The sequence below is a fragment of the Tenrec ecaudatus genome, chromosome 14 (genome assembly GCF_050624435.1).
Source record: "Tenrec ecaudatus isolate mTenEca1 chromosome 14, mTenEca1.hap1, whole genome shotgun sequence".
Classification (NCBI taxonomy): domain Eukaryota; kingdom Metazoa; phylum Chordata; class Mammalia; order Afrosoricida; family Tenrecidae; genus Tenrec; species Tenrec ecaudatus.
In genome coordinates, this window is record NC_134543.1 from 112,522,791 (window position 1) to 112,536,667 (window position 13,877).

At 46.1% G+C, this 13,877-nt stretch overlaps 1 protein-coding gene across 1 annotated transcript in view; it reads right to left on the reverse strand.

Moving 5' to 3' along the window:
• Positions 1-1,251: 1,251 nt before the first annotated feature.
• CYP19A1 (cytochrome P450 family 19 subfamily A member 1) overlaps positions 1,252-13,877 on the reverse strand; it is a 35,382-nt gene continuing 22,756 nt past the window's right edge. The window contains exons 5-9 of the mRNA XM_075531388.1: positions 7,662-7,776; positions 6,329-6,443; positions 5,696-5,858; positions 2,911-3,152; positions 1,252-1,500 (exon numbers count right to left, since the gene is read on the reverse strand). Coding sequence (XP_075387503.1) covers positions 1,252-1,500; positions 2,911-3,152; positions 5,696-5,858; positions 6,329-6,443; positions 7,662-7,776 — 884 coding nt within the window. The remainder of the gene's footprint in view (positions 1,501-2,910; positions 3,153-5,695; positions 5,859-6,328; positions 6,444-7,661; positions 7,777-13,877) is intronic.

The window sequence follows — 13,877 nt, forward strand, 5'->3', positions numbered from 1 at the left end:
GATTTTCTCAAAGGAAACAGAACAAGCCCGGGGGCTTATTAGGAAGTGGCGATAAGAAAACTTAGTATGGCACCGGGGAGAAGTGAGCACAGGTGTTCCAGGTATGTTCCTCCATCATGACAGTGGCACCTGCACTTTCATGGCAGGGCAGCACGGGTTGTCCCACAAGCATTTCATTGAGAGACCTCCCCTCATCTACCCCATCGGCCTGACCTTGCCCCTTCAGAAGGTGTTTTGCTCTCCAGACTCAAAGAAGATTGGAAGGAACATGGTCTGAGCCCCTCAAAGATGCCCAACCTGCCATTTTTGACACGGTATAAGCTGTAGAGCACCATATTCTTTTGGGGGGGGCCATATTCTTTTTTTGGGGGGGTATGTCAGAGAGCTAGAAGCACCACCTTCAGAAGTGTGGAGACTTCGAGGGAAGATACGTTGAGACACGACAGCTTCATAGTTTTGCTAGTTTTATTTAATAAAGGTTGCAATGGCTGGGTAACAAGGCTTTTTGACTTACCCTCATATGGGAGGCCACGTGTTCAGATTTTACTCCGGCCATTAGCGAGTTAGTTGGTATTGCCTGAATCTAACCTACGCTAGTAGAGGTAAGTAAGTGCCTGAGGCATGAATTGAACGATCGGGAAAGGGTATCCTCAGATTTACATTTTACCACACACAAGTCACATGTGGATAACCAAGAGGCCGCAGAGAAAAGTCAAAGGCTGTTTTTGCAAGCGTTTCTTCAAGGACTAGGAATAGAGTTGCAGCCCCACCCTCCAAAATCCAAATCAAAGAGCTTTGTAGTCACCCTGGCAGGTTATGTTTGGCCCCAGCGTTTATTCACACTGAGGCATTTGGGTGGCCCTTTTAACTGACTCGAGTGTTTCTGCCCTGCAGTAAAATGCCCTTGCACAGGGCAGGGTGGATCCCGCAGGAAATTGGGCATATGCTTTGCCGGATGGTCTATTCTTTGCAAAACACGTTTTGTGGAATTGGGTCACGAGGGCGGCCCTTTCATCCATAGTCCATTTCTCCTGCAAACTCTTGGCCTCTGTCTTTTCTCTCATAACCTGGTTCTCTGGTTTAGGCAAGATCGGGTGACTGATAGCTCCAGGCACACAGAAAGGGTGCCTATCAAATGCTATGGGCCCGCGGATGGTCACGGAGAGGATGACGCCCCGGGGGCAAGGATGGCTGGTTTCCGCGTGAACGACTGATGAGACATGCTTCTGAGCCGGACCTGGCCAGCCTTCTTCAGTGTTCCAGGTACTTGTCGGAACTTCTTGGGGTGAAAACCATTTCTAGTAAGCCATCCGTTTCATCTGGGTGCAGGGACAGGTCGTTTTTTTTCTGCATATTTTCCACGCACTTTTCTTGCAGCGTCTTCACGTGGAACCGCCTCAGAAGGGTAACCAGGATGCTCTTCATCATCACCATGGCGATGAATTTCCCAGCGCAGGCTCGGGGCCCAAAACCAAATGGTTGGAAATACCTGTAAGGAACCTAGGGGAAACAATCAGGCCGTGAGCCCGGGTGTTGATGTGACTCATGTCTCATTAGTCATACCCCCTCCGACTCACCTTGAACGTGCAGTTCGGGGTCTCCGCCCTACCGCTCCTTCCCGGAGGAAGGGCTGCTGTCCAAATAAGCCCTGTCCCCTTCACCAGTGTGAGCCCCCCAGGGTCATGCAGACGCCACCTCGCACAGTCCCTGGCTGGGTTTGCCTTGTGAAGGCGCTGGGCCAACAACAAAGCCCCCCACTCTCTGACAGCCTGTGTTAGTACACTCAATAGGCACACTTAGGATGACCACAACTCTAGACTCGTTTGAAAAGGCAGAGACTATGTTTGCCCAATAACATACAACCTGATAAACACAGGGCAAATTTGGGCAGCAATGTGAGTCCTGGGCTGTTTAGAGCCAGGCGTCTTAAGCCATTTTGATTATGCAGAACATTCTTTTTATAAAACCCTTGTGGATACAGACCACATCTGTCTTGCCTGCAACTGGACTCCCAGAGTGCTCAGCACTTAGTAGGTGCTTAATAGATTCTTGTTGACCAACTGACTGGCCATACGTGCCAAGGCCTGTATGGCGTGTGTAGTTACAAAAATGAGTCAGAGGACTGGATTAACTAACGGTCATATTTCTATACCATAGGCAAAGGAAAAAGCGGGCACTGAGGGAAGGAGTTGAAAAAAATCATATTAAAATTGGATAAAAACGGTGGGAAACTGTCCAGTGTCCACTGATTATAGGAAAAAGAGCTCTTTCAATTATTTACAGTGAAGAAGCCCTGGTGGCCCAGTGGGTTTTGTTCTGGGCTGCCAACGGTAAGGTCGGTGGTTCAAACCCACCAGCTGCTTCCAGGGAGAAAGCTGAGACTGTCTGACCCCGTAAAGATTTACAGTCGGGAAAACCCTATGGAGAGATTCTATTTTTCCCAGGGTCCCCTGTGAGTCAGAATCAACCCTGCGGCCACGGGTTTGGATTTTAGTAGTTAGAATGGGGGCAAAGACAGGCTGCAAACCCTAACATCTTCTGGTATGTTGATGGAATCTACACGGTGGCAACGTGGTATGTTTCAATTTTTAAAAAAAGGGGGGGAGTCAGGTTTTAAAAAATCGCCTCACTTGAGCCAAACTATTCCCGCTCCCCTCTTTACCTCACCCCCCTCCCGCCACCTCCCACACACAAATATTGACACTTTCTAGAGCTGGAGACCCAGCACCCTGAGCCTGAACTTGAAGAAGATGATGTCTGCTTCACAAGCTAGGGGGAAATGTGCACACCTGGTGGGGTGAACGGAGGGGAAAGGGTAAATGCATTGCCGGGTACAGGTGCAAATACACAGCCCCAGACCGGGGACTTTGCAAGAGCGGCAGATTCCATTTTTAAAGGAAGTGCGCTTACATTTTTCTCGAAATTTTCAAGAGTGAATTCATTGGGCTTGGGGAAGAACTCGAGCCTATGCATTCGTCCCAGATTCAGGATAATATTGGTCCCCTTTTTCACTGGGTAGCCATCGATGACATCATCTTGCAGCGCTTTGCGCATGACCAAGTCCACGACGGGCTGGTAGCGCATGCTCTCATAAATGAAGTTCTCCACCACTTTCAATTTCGGCACATCGTCGATGCTGATGTCTCTCTCACCTGAGGGAACAGATCCAAAGAACAAAAGAGGTTCGTTTAGTTATCGGTATGCGCTGGGCACTAAAGCTCTTTGGGTTTCTACGGAATCCTTTACTGTTGGTTGGAAAGCACAAACAAAATAGATCTATAATTTGAATGCATAGCTTTTACATTAGGGGTTGCAAACCAGGAACCTGGCCCAAATGATGGCATGTTTTGTGTACAGTATTTACAAAAAATAAAATTAGAAGTCAAGCATCTTAAAACCTGGAGGATGTCATGACAAAGTATAGATTTCTGGAAAAATCAGTGAACTGGGCAGCTCTGGGCCCCTGTTCTTCTTCACATTCGTATTTGGCTTCTCTGATGGTTTGCTCAGCTTACAGTATGGTGAGAGGACACGACCCTGATGGCCACCTTTCCTGAGTTTAAACCAATTACACAGTATTTACTGTTAATCCTTTAATTGGGAGCTCTTATTAATCTTCAAATAACCCATACATCAATTGTATCAAGCACATGTATACATGTGTTGCCATCCTCAATTTCAAAATATTTTCATTCTGTTTAAGCCCTTGGTATCAGCTCCTCTTTTTGCCCCCTGCTTCCCCCAGACAGACAGTATTTTGCAGTTCCCTGTGGAATTGCCCGCCCCCCCCCCCTGCTGGCTTCTGAGTTAATCTGCCTGGTCTCTGAGGTACTTGGGTATTGTCTCCTTCTCTAGATGATAGGGGGCATTCATGCCTTCTCTTGACTTGTAACCAAAATAACACCACCCCAAGGGATGGAGGCCTGTGCTGGGTTTACAAAACCCACATCAGATTTAATCCATCTCAATGAAACATGTCTTTCCGTGTTAGCAGGCCAGTTGTATGTCCATATAGCAAGGGTTACCATGAGCTGCTCAGGGTTTCATTGAGAACAACCCACTGAGGTAAAATGCCAAGATCCTCCCCTCCCTAGCACAACCAAACAGGTAAGTGCCTCGAATTAGCACGGGGTAAAGCTTGGAAGTGGTAGATGGGCGTGCCCACAGTCTCAGTTTGGCCGGATGCTGGTCAAGGAGCCTTGCGTGATTCCCAGACTTGATGAAGTGGCAGAACAACCTCAGACGGACTTCCGTTTGGGAGAAGCAGAAGTGGCTCAGGGTCCTGAGGCTTCACACTCCTGGATGTTTCCTCGCCGGGGCGGTTTTGTTCATTTTCTTTCTACAAACTTTTAAATCCATCCCTGTGCTCCTCCTGGGTCCTTCAGGAAATCTGTGAGGGTGGTCGTGCTAGAGTCCCACGCAAAACCCACCATACCCTTCTGAACCGACCTCCGTCTGTGGTGCAATGGTCTCAACAGACCTCATGGAAATCACTGTGTTGATTGGAACCCCCCCCCCCTTTTTTTTTCAAGGCACCTTGATGAACCTAAGGCAAATGTATTCCCGAGAGAATTCCTGTGCCGTCATCCACTTATTGCAGAGGTATGCTTAAACACATTTTTATTGGGAATAAACTCATACATAGATGAACTGGAGCCCTAAAAGCGATATTTTTTGACTTACCATCATAAATGGCAGTCATTTTCTGGGGTGGACCCGCAAAAGCCTCTTCTAAGTGATACAGCAGGGAGACTGGTGTCTACAATCCCACGGTGTTCTAAGTTGGGGGACCAACCAGGTGCCATCAAGTCAGTTCTGACTCATGGCAACTCTTTGTTGTCAAAGTGCGTCTATGCTCCACAGAGGCTTTGGAGGCTGCATTTTCCGAAAGAAATCACCAGGGCTTTCTTTGCATTTACAGTGAATTGTTAACAGTGGCTATCCATGGGGAGAGGGATAACCCTGGAGAAGGGCATGGATAGGAATTACTGGTTGTATATATTGCTCTACTATTCACACACACACATAGTGGGCATGTGCTCTTTTTATAATTTAAAAATATGTGGCTTTGGATGAATTTAGAAGATATTATGCTCGGCAAATTTTGTCAACAGTGAATATGGCATGGGACCACGATTAGCAAAGAAAACATAGCAAGAGAAATGCTTTTCACATTAAAAGAACCAGACTTTGAAGGCTATGTGGAGGCAGAAAGGGAAGGGAGGAGAGGAAAAGAGGATAGAGCCACGTACACTGGGGGAGTGGGGGTGTGCTTTCTGGGGGGTACTGCCAGCGTTCTGTTTCCCATACCGTTCTTTTGTGTGCTGTATTCCACAATAGAAAATTAAAAGGAAAAAATGTGACAAATGATTTACTTTATTGTTCTCTGAGCGTATTATGAAAATCTTGTGTTGGACATTAGATCCTTAGGCCATAAGAAATCGTATTCAGAAAGAATTGTCTTTTAAACTCTCTTAACTTATTTTAAGAGCTCTGTTGGTGCAGCAGTTAAAGCACTCAGCTACTAACTGGAAGACCAGTGGTTTGGACGCACCAGAAAAACACAGCAGTCTACTTTTATAAGGACTGGCAGCCTTGGAAACCCTGTGAGACAGTTCTATTCTGTTCTATGGGGTTGCTATGAGTTGGAAAGAGACCGATGGTGGTGGGTATTACTTCTTTCACAGATTATTACCGAGAACAGTCTGAATGTCCTTCATTAATGCCTCTTCAACCTTCGGGTGCTTGGCAATGAGAAACAGCATGAAGAACACCGAGACGGACATGGTGTCCGGCGCCGCGATCATCATTTCCAGTATGCACTGGTTCACGTTCTCCTTTGTCAGGTCGCCACGTTTCTGAACAGGCAACAGAGATGATAAAAAATTTTGGAAAAGTGAATTGCAGTTTCCAAGAAGGAAGGGAGGTGACAGTCGGGGACTGATAACCTTAACAAAAATGAGAACATAGGACCTGACTGTGAACAGTTTACAGGACAATCTTCAGATGACAACCGAACAGTTTAACCAGTTACCATGTAGTCAGTGTCTTTGGACTCCTGCCCGCCCACCCCTTGCTCTCTGATCTCCCTCCCACCCATGATCATATTTGTGTGCTGTGAAATGCACAGTAGGTTCAAGCTGAAGGGCCCATCTTCCAAGAATGTCCGAGGTGTAGGATATTTGAGTTGGGTATTACAGAATACTAGAGAAAGCGCTTACAAGCAGAACTATGTAGCAATTATAGAGGGAACCTTCATACACATAGGTGCCCACAGTGTCATACACGTAAATGTTCTCTGGGAGTTATGGGTAGGCCAGAACAGTACCTCGGCAAAAATAAGCTGAGTGGCAAAATCAATACTGTCTTCCAGTTTGTCTGCGTTGGAAATACGATGTCTCTTTTCTTCAATTAGAATTTCTAGGGCATCTTTCAAATCCTTTCTGTAAAAAAAAAAAAAGTAAAATTATACTCCACTGGTACTCAGCTTAGACACCTAGCAAAACAGATGCATTTACTGTTGGTATAAATAAAGTGATCTGCTATAATTAAAATCATTCCAAAGTCTGAACTCACTGCCAGCTAGTCAATTCTGACTCATAGTGACCCTTTAGGACCGTGTCATGGTCCCTGTGGGTTTCTAAGACTGTAATGTTTTATGGGAAAAGAAAGCCTCGTCTTTCTCCCATGAAGCAACTGGTGGTTTCAAACTGCTGACTTTGTGGGTAGCGGTTCAACATGTAAGCACTATGCCACCAGGGCTCCTACTGAAGTCATTAGGGCTCATGAAATAGTCAATTTATGTTTAATTTCATCGCACATGTATATTTTTTCTAATGACACACTTTTATTCTTCATGTTCAGGACTTAGAGATAAAATCTCTTGCTGTCCGTAGCACAATCAAGGCCGTGACCTCAAAAAAAGAGCTACTCTATAAGAGCGTCAAGATTCCAGACACAGCGCATATAGCCTAACAATGACAACAACAGGGCAATAAAATGCAAGCAAGAACAAAGCACCACACACTTTATTAGAGACGGTTCCTTATAAAAGAAATTCTTCCATAACTATTGTAAATTCCTATAAGATGAATCATGTTTTAAATTCCTTCAGAAGCAACTGTTAAGATCCAGTGTTTTCCATTCCCCCATCCCCCCAAATATTCATGGAGGGTTGTGATAGAGAAGCTTGATAAGATCAGCTGACCCTGCTCTTTGACTCAAAATATCATCCGTGTCCCAGCTCTAGGGACGAAGCCCTTAGACGGGACACTTGGCCTCCTATTGAGAAGCTGCCTTAAGCCACAGACTTCTTGTACTCTTTGGCCTGATCAGAAGCAGCTTGACTCCTGTAAGAAGCCTTTCATCAACACGTTCGTCAACATTCCCCTTATGAACTCTGGGAAGTAGAAAACCCACTGAAGAAACCAATGATGGAAAGCCCCCAACCCACTGCCATTGAGTTGACTCCAACTCAAAGCAACCCTATATCGGGTTTCTCAGGCTGTCAAACTTCACGGGAGCAGAACGCCTCATCTTGCAGTTACTAGTCCCATATGGACCCAGCAGCACCACCAATTCCTCAACAATACCAAAGGCATAATAAAAACAACTAAGAAATCCAATCCCATTTACAAACCTTCCAAGCTTGAGTTACTTACACGGACTTTTCATATTTTTTGTACAGCCAGGAAATCTTAAAGAAGATGTCTGGTTTGAGAAGAAGAGCTTGCCATGCATTAAAATAACCTTGGATTTTAACCACGATCGCGCTTTCTGGAAAAAAAAAAAGAAAAAGGGAAGAACTGAGCTATTGTTCAGAAGGTGAGCCAAAGAAGGCTTCTCTGAGCACAGAACATATCCTCCTGTAGCTTCTTCCACCACCCTGGGGCTCTACACTGCCAAGTTTCCACTTTTAGTGAGTGTTTTAGCCACAAAAGGGCAACCAGATGAATTGAACCCTTGAAAGTTCCGCTTGGCTCCGACATCAGCCTAATTAACCAGAGAGCTGACAGTTTTCATCTCTGTGTTTCAGACACCGTCTGTCGATGTTAGGTGCCACCAAGTCGGCTTCCACTCCCAAGAGCCTACGTACAATAGAATGAAGTGCCGTCGCCTCACAGTTGTTACTGTGTCTGAGCTGATTAATGGCTGCAGCCACTGAGTCTTTTTTGTTTTCCTTTGACTTTACCCTAAAGCATGATGTACTTCTCCAGGGACATGTCCAAGAATGGGACATGAAGTCTTGCCATTCCTGTTTCGAAGGATCAGTCTACACGTACTCCGTTCAAAGGCAGATTTGTCTGTTCTTCTGGAAATCATGGCATATTTAATATTCTACTCCAACACCATAAATCAAAGGCATCCATCCTTGATGCTTCCTTATTCCAGCATCCACACGCATATTAAGTGACGGCATCTTGTGTATGTCACTGGAATGAGACCTTTTGCAGCAGATGTGGTTTCCTGACTGCTGCTTCCACGGGCATTGCTTGTATGTCCAAGGAAAAGGAGGTCCTTGACAACTTCAATCTGCTCTCCATTGATCCTGGCGTTCCTATGGGTCCAGGCGTAACTATTTGTATTTTCGTACATCGAATTGTAATCCAGACTGAGGGCTGTCACCTTTGAACTTCATCAGCAGATGTTCTAGGTCCTTTGGCTTTTAGCAGGTGACATTGTGTCGTCTGCCTAGCCCAGGTTGTTAATGAGAATTCCTCCAAGTCTGCTGTTATGTTCTTCTTCATGTCATTTCCAGCTTCTTGGGCTATTTGCTCAGCACACGGACTGAATACCTGATGAAAGGATGCGACCCTGCAACACACCTGTTTACATTTGTAAGCCATGCAGTATCCCCTCGTTCTGTTTATATGATTGCCTCGGGTTCTACATGAACACAATGGAGTGTTCTGGAACTCCCATGCTTTGCCATGTTATTCATAATGTGTCCTGATCCACGCAGTTGAATGACTTTTCATGGTCAATTAAACACAAACGACCATCTTTCTGACAGTCTCCGCTTCCATCGAGTTCCATCTGACATCGGTAATGATATCAGTTCTTCCGTATCCTCTTAAATCTAGCTTCTAACTCAACATCTGTTGGCATGCTGCTGACACTGTTTGTAAACTGCCGTCAGTAAAATTTTACTTGCGTGCGATGTGAGTGATCTCGTTGACGATGTTCACATTCCACCACTTGCCTGTCAGTTTGTTGTACTGTGGTGGCCTGGGTGTTGCCGCATGATTGGAAGCTTTGTCACTGGTGCTTGTAAATACCAGCAGGTTGCCCCAAGTGAACAGGCTTCAGCAGATCCTCCAGACTAAAAACAGATGACAGAGGCAGGATAGGATGGGCCCTTTAGTGGGATTCACCACGGAAGACCTTGTCACCTGCTGAAAACTTCACGGATTTTGTCAGAGATCGGTCCAGAAGATGGAGTAAGCCTTTGGGAGTAATTCTTCGGGACCTACATGCCCTGATCAGGCAGGACTCGAAATGACTGGGGGGGTGGGGGGGTGGGAGTGGGGGGCGGGGAATGCTGCAAATATCCATTACTAATTTGAACTTGGAACGTACACAGTATGAATCTAGGGAAGCTGGAAGTCGTCAAAAGTGAAATGGAACATAAAACGATCGATCTCCTAGGCACTGGTGAGCGGAAGTAGACGGGTATTGACCATTTTCAATCAGACGGTCATATCGGTTACCGTGCTAGGAATGACAGATTCAAGAGGAATGGCATTGAATTCCATGTCAAAGAGGACCTTTCAAAATCTACCTTGCAGTACAGTGCTGTCTGTGATAGGATGAGATGCGCCCTCACCCAAGGACATCTGGCCAATGCAACTATTATTCATCTTTATGCACCAACCACTAAAGCTAGTGATGCAGAAACCAAAGAACTCTACCCAAGTGTTCAGGCTGAAGTGGATCAAACATACACTCAAGGAGCACTGGTAATTACTGACGATCAGAGTGCAAAAGTTGGAAACAAAGCGGAATGAAACAGTAGCTGGAAACTATTACTTAAAGAGGCGGATTGCATGGTAGAATTTTGCAAGATCAACGCCTTCATCAGAAATACCTTTTTTTTTTCAACAGCACCAATGGCAATGATATACGTGTACATCTTCAGAAGGAAAATTGCCTCCGATGCATGTGAAAGTGGGATATTGACTAAGGAAGACAGAAGAAGAATAGCTACATCTGAATGATCGTGCTGGGGAAGAATATTTAAAGTATCATGTACGGTCAGAAGAACAAACAAATCTGTCTTGGAAGAAGTGCAGCCAGAATGCTCCTTGGAAGAAAGATGGTCAGATGTTGTCTGGCATCCTTTGGGCATGTCATCAGGAGAGAAAGGGCATCATGCTTGGTGAAGTAGAGGGGCAGTGAAATAAAGAGGAAGACCCTGGACAAGATGGACTGGTAGCGTGGCCGCAATGATGGGCCTGAGCACAGCAACACTGTCAAGGGTGGCACAGCATCAGACTGTATTTCGTTCCAGTGTACATGAGGCCGCTGTGAGTAGGAACTCACCCAATGGCACCTAATAACAATGTCGATGTCTGAATTCTGTTGGATTGCTTTTCTAGGGGAGGGGGCACAAATATGGATTTCTTCCAGGTGGTTGGCAGGCGGCAGCTGTTTCCGAACTTTCTGGTACTGACAAGTGAGCACTACCAGAGTTGCAGCCCTTGTTGAAAACAACTCAATTGGTATTCTATCAATTCCCGGAGCCTGGCTTTCTTGCCAATGCTTTCAAAAGAAGCTTGGACTTCTTTTTAAGGATCGTTGTAATCCTCACGCATCCACCTTTGGCTGAGCCTCCAGCTCCCATTTATTCCTCTGGACAATGGGGGCTTCGAAGGGGACAAATAATTATGTCTGTCACAGCCTCAGCTCTAGAACCTGGGCTGGGCAAAGAGCCATGCCACCCTGCTGTTGGGTAGCCAAGAGCCACATTTCAACATCAACGGGTGTTGGCTAAGCAGAATCATTAAGTAGACAATCTACTCGGATCACACAACTAATTAATAGCTTGCAATTGTATTCTCTTCTCATGTTGAGATCAGCCAGTGGTCCATTGCTTATCTTTCCCCCTCCTCTTCTAAGCTCCAGTGTACCTCATTCTTTCTAGCTATTTCCTCAAGTTGTACCAGATCAACACACAACAGGGAAGTGGGGCCGACAGGGATTCTCAGCTGTTCCATACTAGCCACAGGGCTTGGCGCTTGCCAGGGCAGTTTCCTCATCTTGCTGATGAAGACGTTGCAATTCAGAGAAATTGAGAGCCTTGCCTAACACCAGAAGAGTCCTGGAGGCCCTGTGGTGAAGTGCTCCACTGCCCACTGAGAGGTCAGTGGTTCAAACCCACCAGCCACTGCTCTGCTAGAGAAAGATGTGGCAGTCTGATTTGGAAAGATTACAGTTTGGGAATGCCCCGGGGGGGGGGGCAGTTCTGCTGTGTTCTCTGAGATTGCTTTGAGTTGCAATTGATCCGGTGGCAATAGTGTTGTCCAGGACTCTATAGCCCAAGAGGCTAGCAGACCTCCGGGCTGTAACCTGGTCCTCTCTGTCCTAAGCCAGCGTCTTATTCTTTCCTCCTTGCGGCACTTGTCCTCTCAGGAAGATGGAGAGTTCACAAGTTCCCGGGGAGAAAGAAAGCAAACGCAATCTTGTTTCATTTGTGTTTATCCATAAATCGATGGGGAGGCTGGCGACTTACATGATCCTACTTAACAGCCGTGGACAGAGGGGAATCAAGCAGGAGGATGTGTAAAATCTGCGCCTGCCTCTTTAAATGGGTGTTTGGTTTGGTTTAGGAAAGAGAGTGAAAAGTGCCTGACCGGGTAGTGTTTCATGCTGCTGGGAGTGGGTTGGAACCAATTCAACAGCACCTAACCACAGCTGTTTCTGGAGAGAGATGGGGGAAATAGAGCCCTGGTCTGAAATTCTTGGGGTGAAGGGGACCTCCCCTCCAAGTGACAATCAGCTGAGGTTTCCAGGACTCTCCGAGGCAAGCAGGGGTGATGAGGAAAGGAGATGTGGAGAAAGGACATTCAGGCTCTATTTGACCAAATGAGACCAAGCATGTGCTTAAAGGTCAGCTGGTGGGGCAGGGGTTAAAATAACACAGTCTCTCTGCCTGGAATGTCCTTCCCCCTATCTAGTAGAAAAATTAATAGCAGCCATCTTCCTTTGATTTTAAGGTTTTTCTTATCCACGAAACCATGTATCAACCTTAAGACATATGCAGTGTGAATTTGCCTGGTCCCGCTGGCAAAGAAGACTGGTCAAATCTTTACCACCTGACCCAGGTCTCAGGAAGCTGCCTGGCTGCGTGGGAGGAGGGTCAAATGATCACCAGCCAGACCAGAAGTCGCCTGGGACAGTGAGCAGAAGTGAAGGGAGAAGGCAGGGTGTAATCACTCATGTTGAGACCAGCCCGTGGTCGATCGCCTATCTTTCTCTCTCCTCTTCTAAGCTCCGGTGTACCTCATTCTTTCTAGTCATTTGATTTCGGGCTCCCTATAAGTACATAGACTAACCGCTTGAAATCAACCTGATGTTCAAATGTCGGTGGGTTATTGTTATTTTTTAACACCCATCTCCGGGTTTACTTGATAACCCCACTGCGTTTAGACTTCTGCTCTCTCTGCAGAGCCCTTTCCTGTCCAACTCCTCAGAGCTAGGCTCACTCCTCCCACCCTCTACCCTTCCCATCCCCCTACCCTGCTTCGCGTTTCTTAAAGGCGTTTATTACTGCCTAATATGATAGTGGATATTTCTTATGTTACTGTCCATCTCTCCCCCTGCAGGAATGTAAGTTCCTTGGAGGTAACTACTTTACCTGTCCGTTCACTACCTTTCCACCACAGAGTCTAGAAGAACAGTGTCTCGCATAAGTAGGCAACGGCTGGATATTTGTGCAATGGATGTATGAAGCAATGAACGCCGCTAACAATTAACCCAGAAACCATTAAGATGGACATGATTGTGTCAGTGGCAGGAGGGAAGGAATCCAAATGATAGATGTTTGTTTGTGGTTGTGGTGAAGTTGTGTGCACACGTTTCAGTATTTTCCCCCTGTGGTATAGTGTAAAAGGTAGCTCTTTGAGTGGAATATCTTATATGCAATTGCTACAGCTTTTAAATGGGAAGTCCTATGAAAAGATCTTTTATATTAGATATCATATAGCAGACCCACGACCGTTGAGTTGATTCTGACCTGCAGAGGCCCTGTGGGATGAGAGAATTTCCCCACAGGGTTTCCAAGGGTGTAGGCCTTTACGGAAACCGACTGCTTCATCCCTCTTTTTCCCTTGGTATGGCTGGTGGATTCGAACTAACAACCTTTTGGTTAACAGCCAAGAACTGGAGCCACTGGGCCACCTGTTGACTCGATTCTCTCTCAGCAACCCTTTAAGATAGAGTGGAACTGTCCCACGGTATTATTTCCAAGGCTGAAGAAAGACGGCTGCACCTTTTTTTTCCCCAAGGAGCTGTTGGCAGGCTTGAACAGCTGACCTTTTGGATAGCAATTGAACTCTTGAACCACTTCATCAGAGATGCCACATTAAACGGTCACTCTCGTCGCTGTTTCCATCAGCAGCCATAGCTCGGGAGCCTCACTATGATCACCATCTAGACAGATTAAAGCTTTCTTACTTGGCAGCCTTGTGGAAGGAATGCAGATAGGTATATAGAACATGTATGCTTTATACCCCCCAAAAAAGGTTGGAAATGGTTAAAGGGGTATCCAAAAGTTCATGGAAAAACTCCATTATCTTTCCCCCTTTCCTCGAACTTTGTCACAGTCCTTCCCATATCAGTTTGATTTGGTGGTAGGATACACTTGGGACCAAACACAC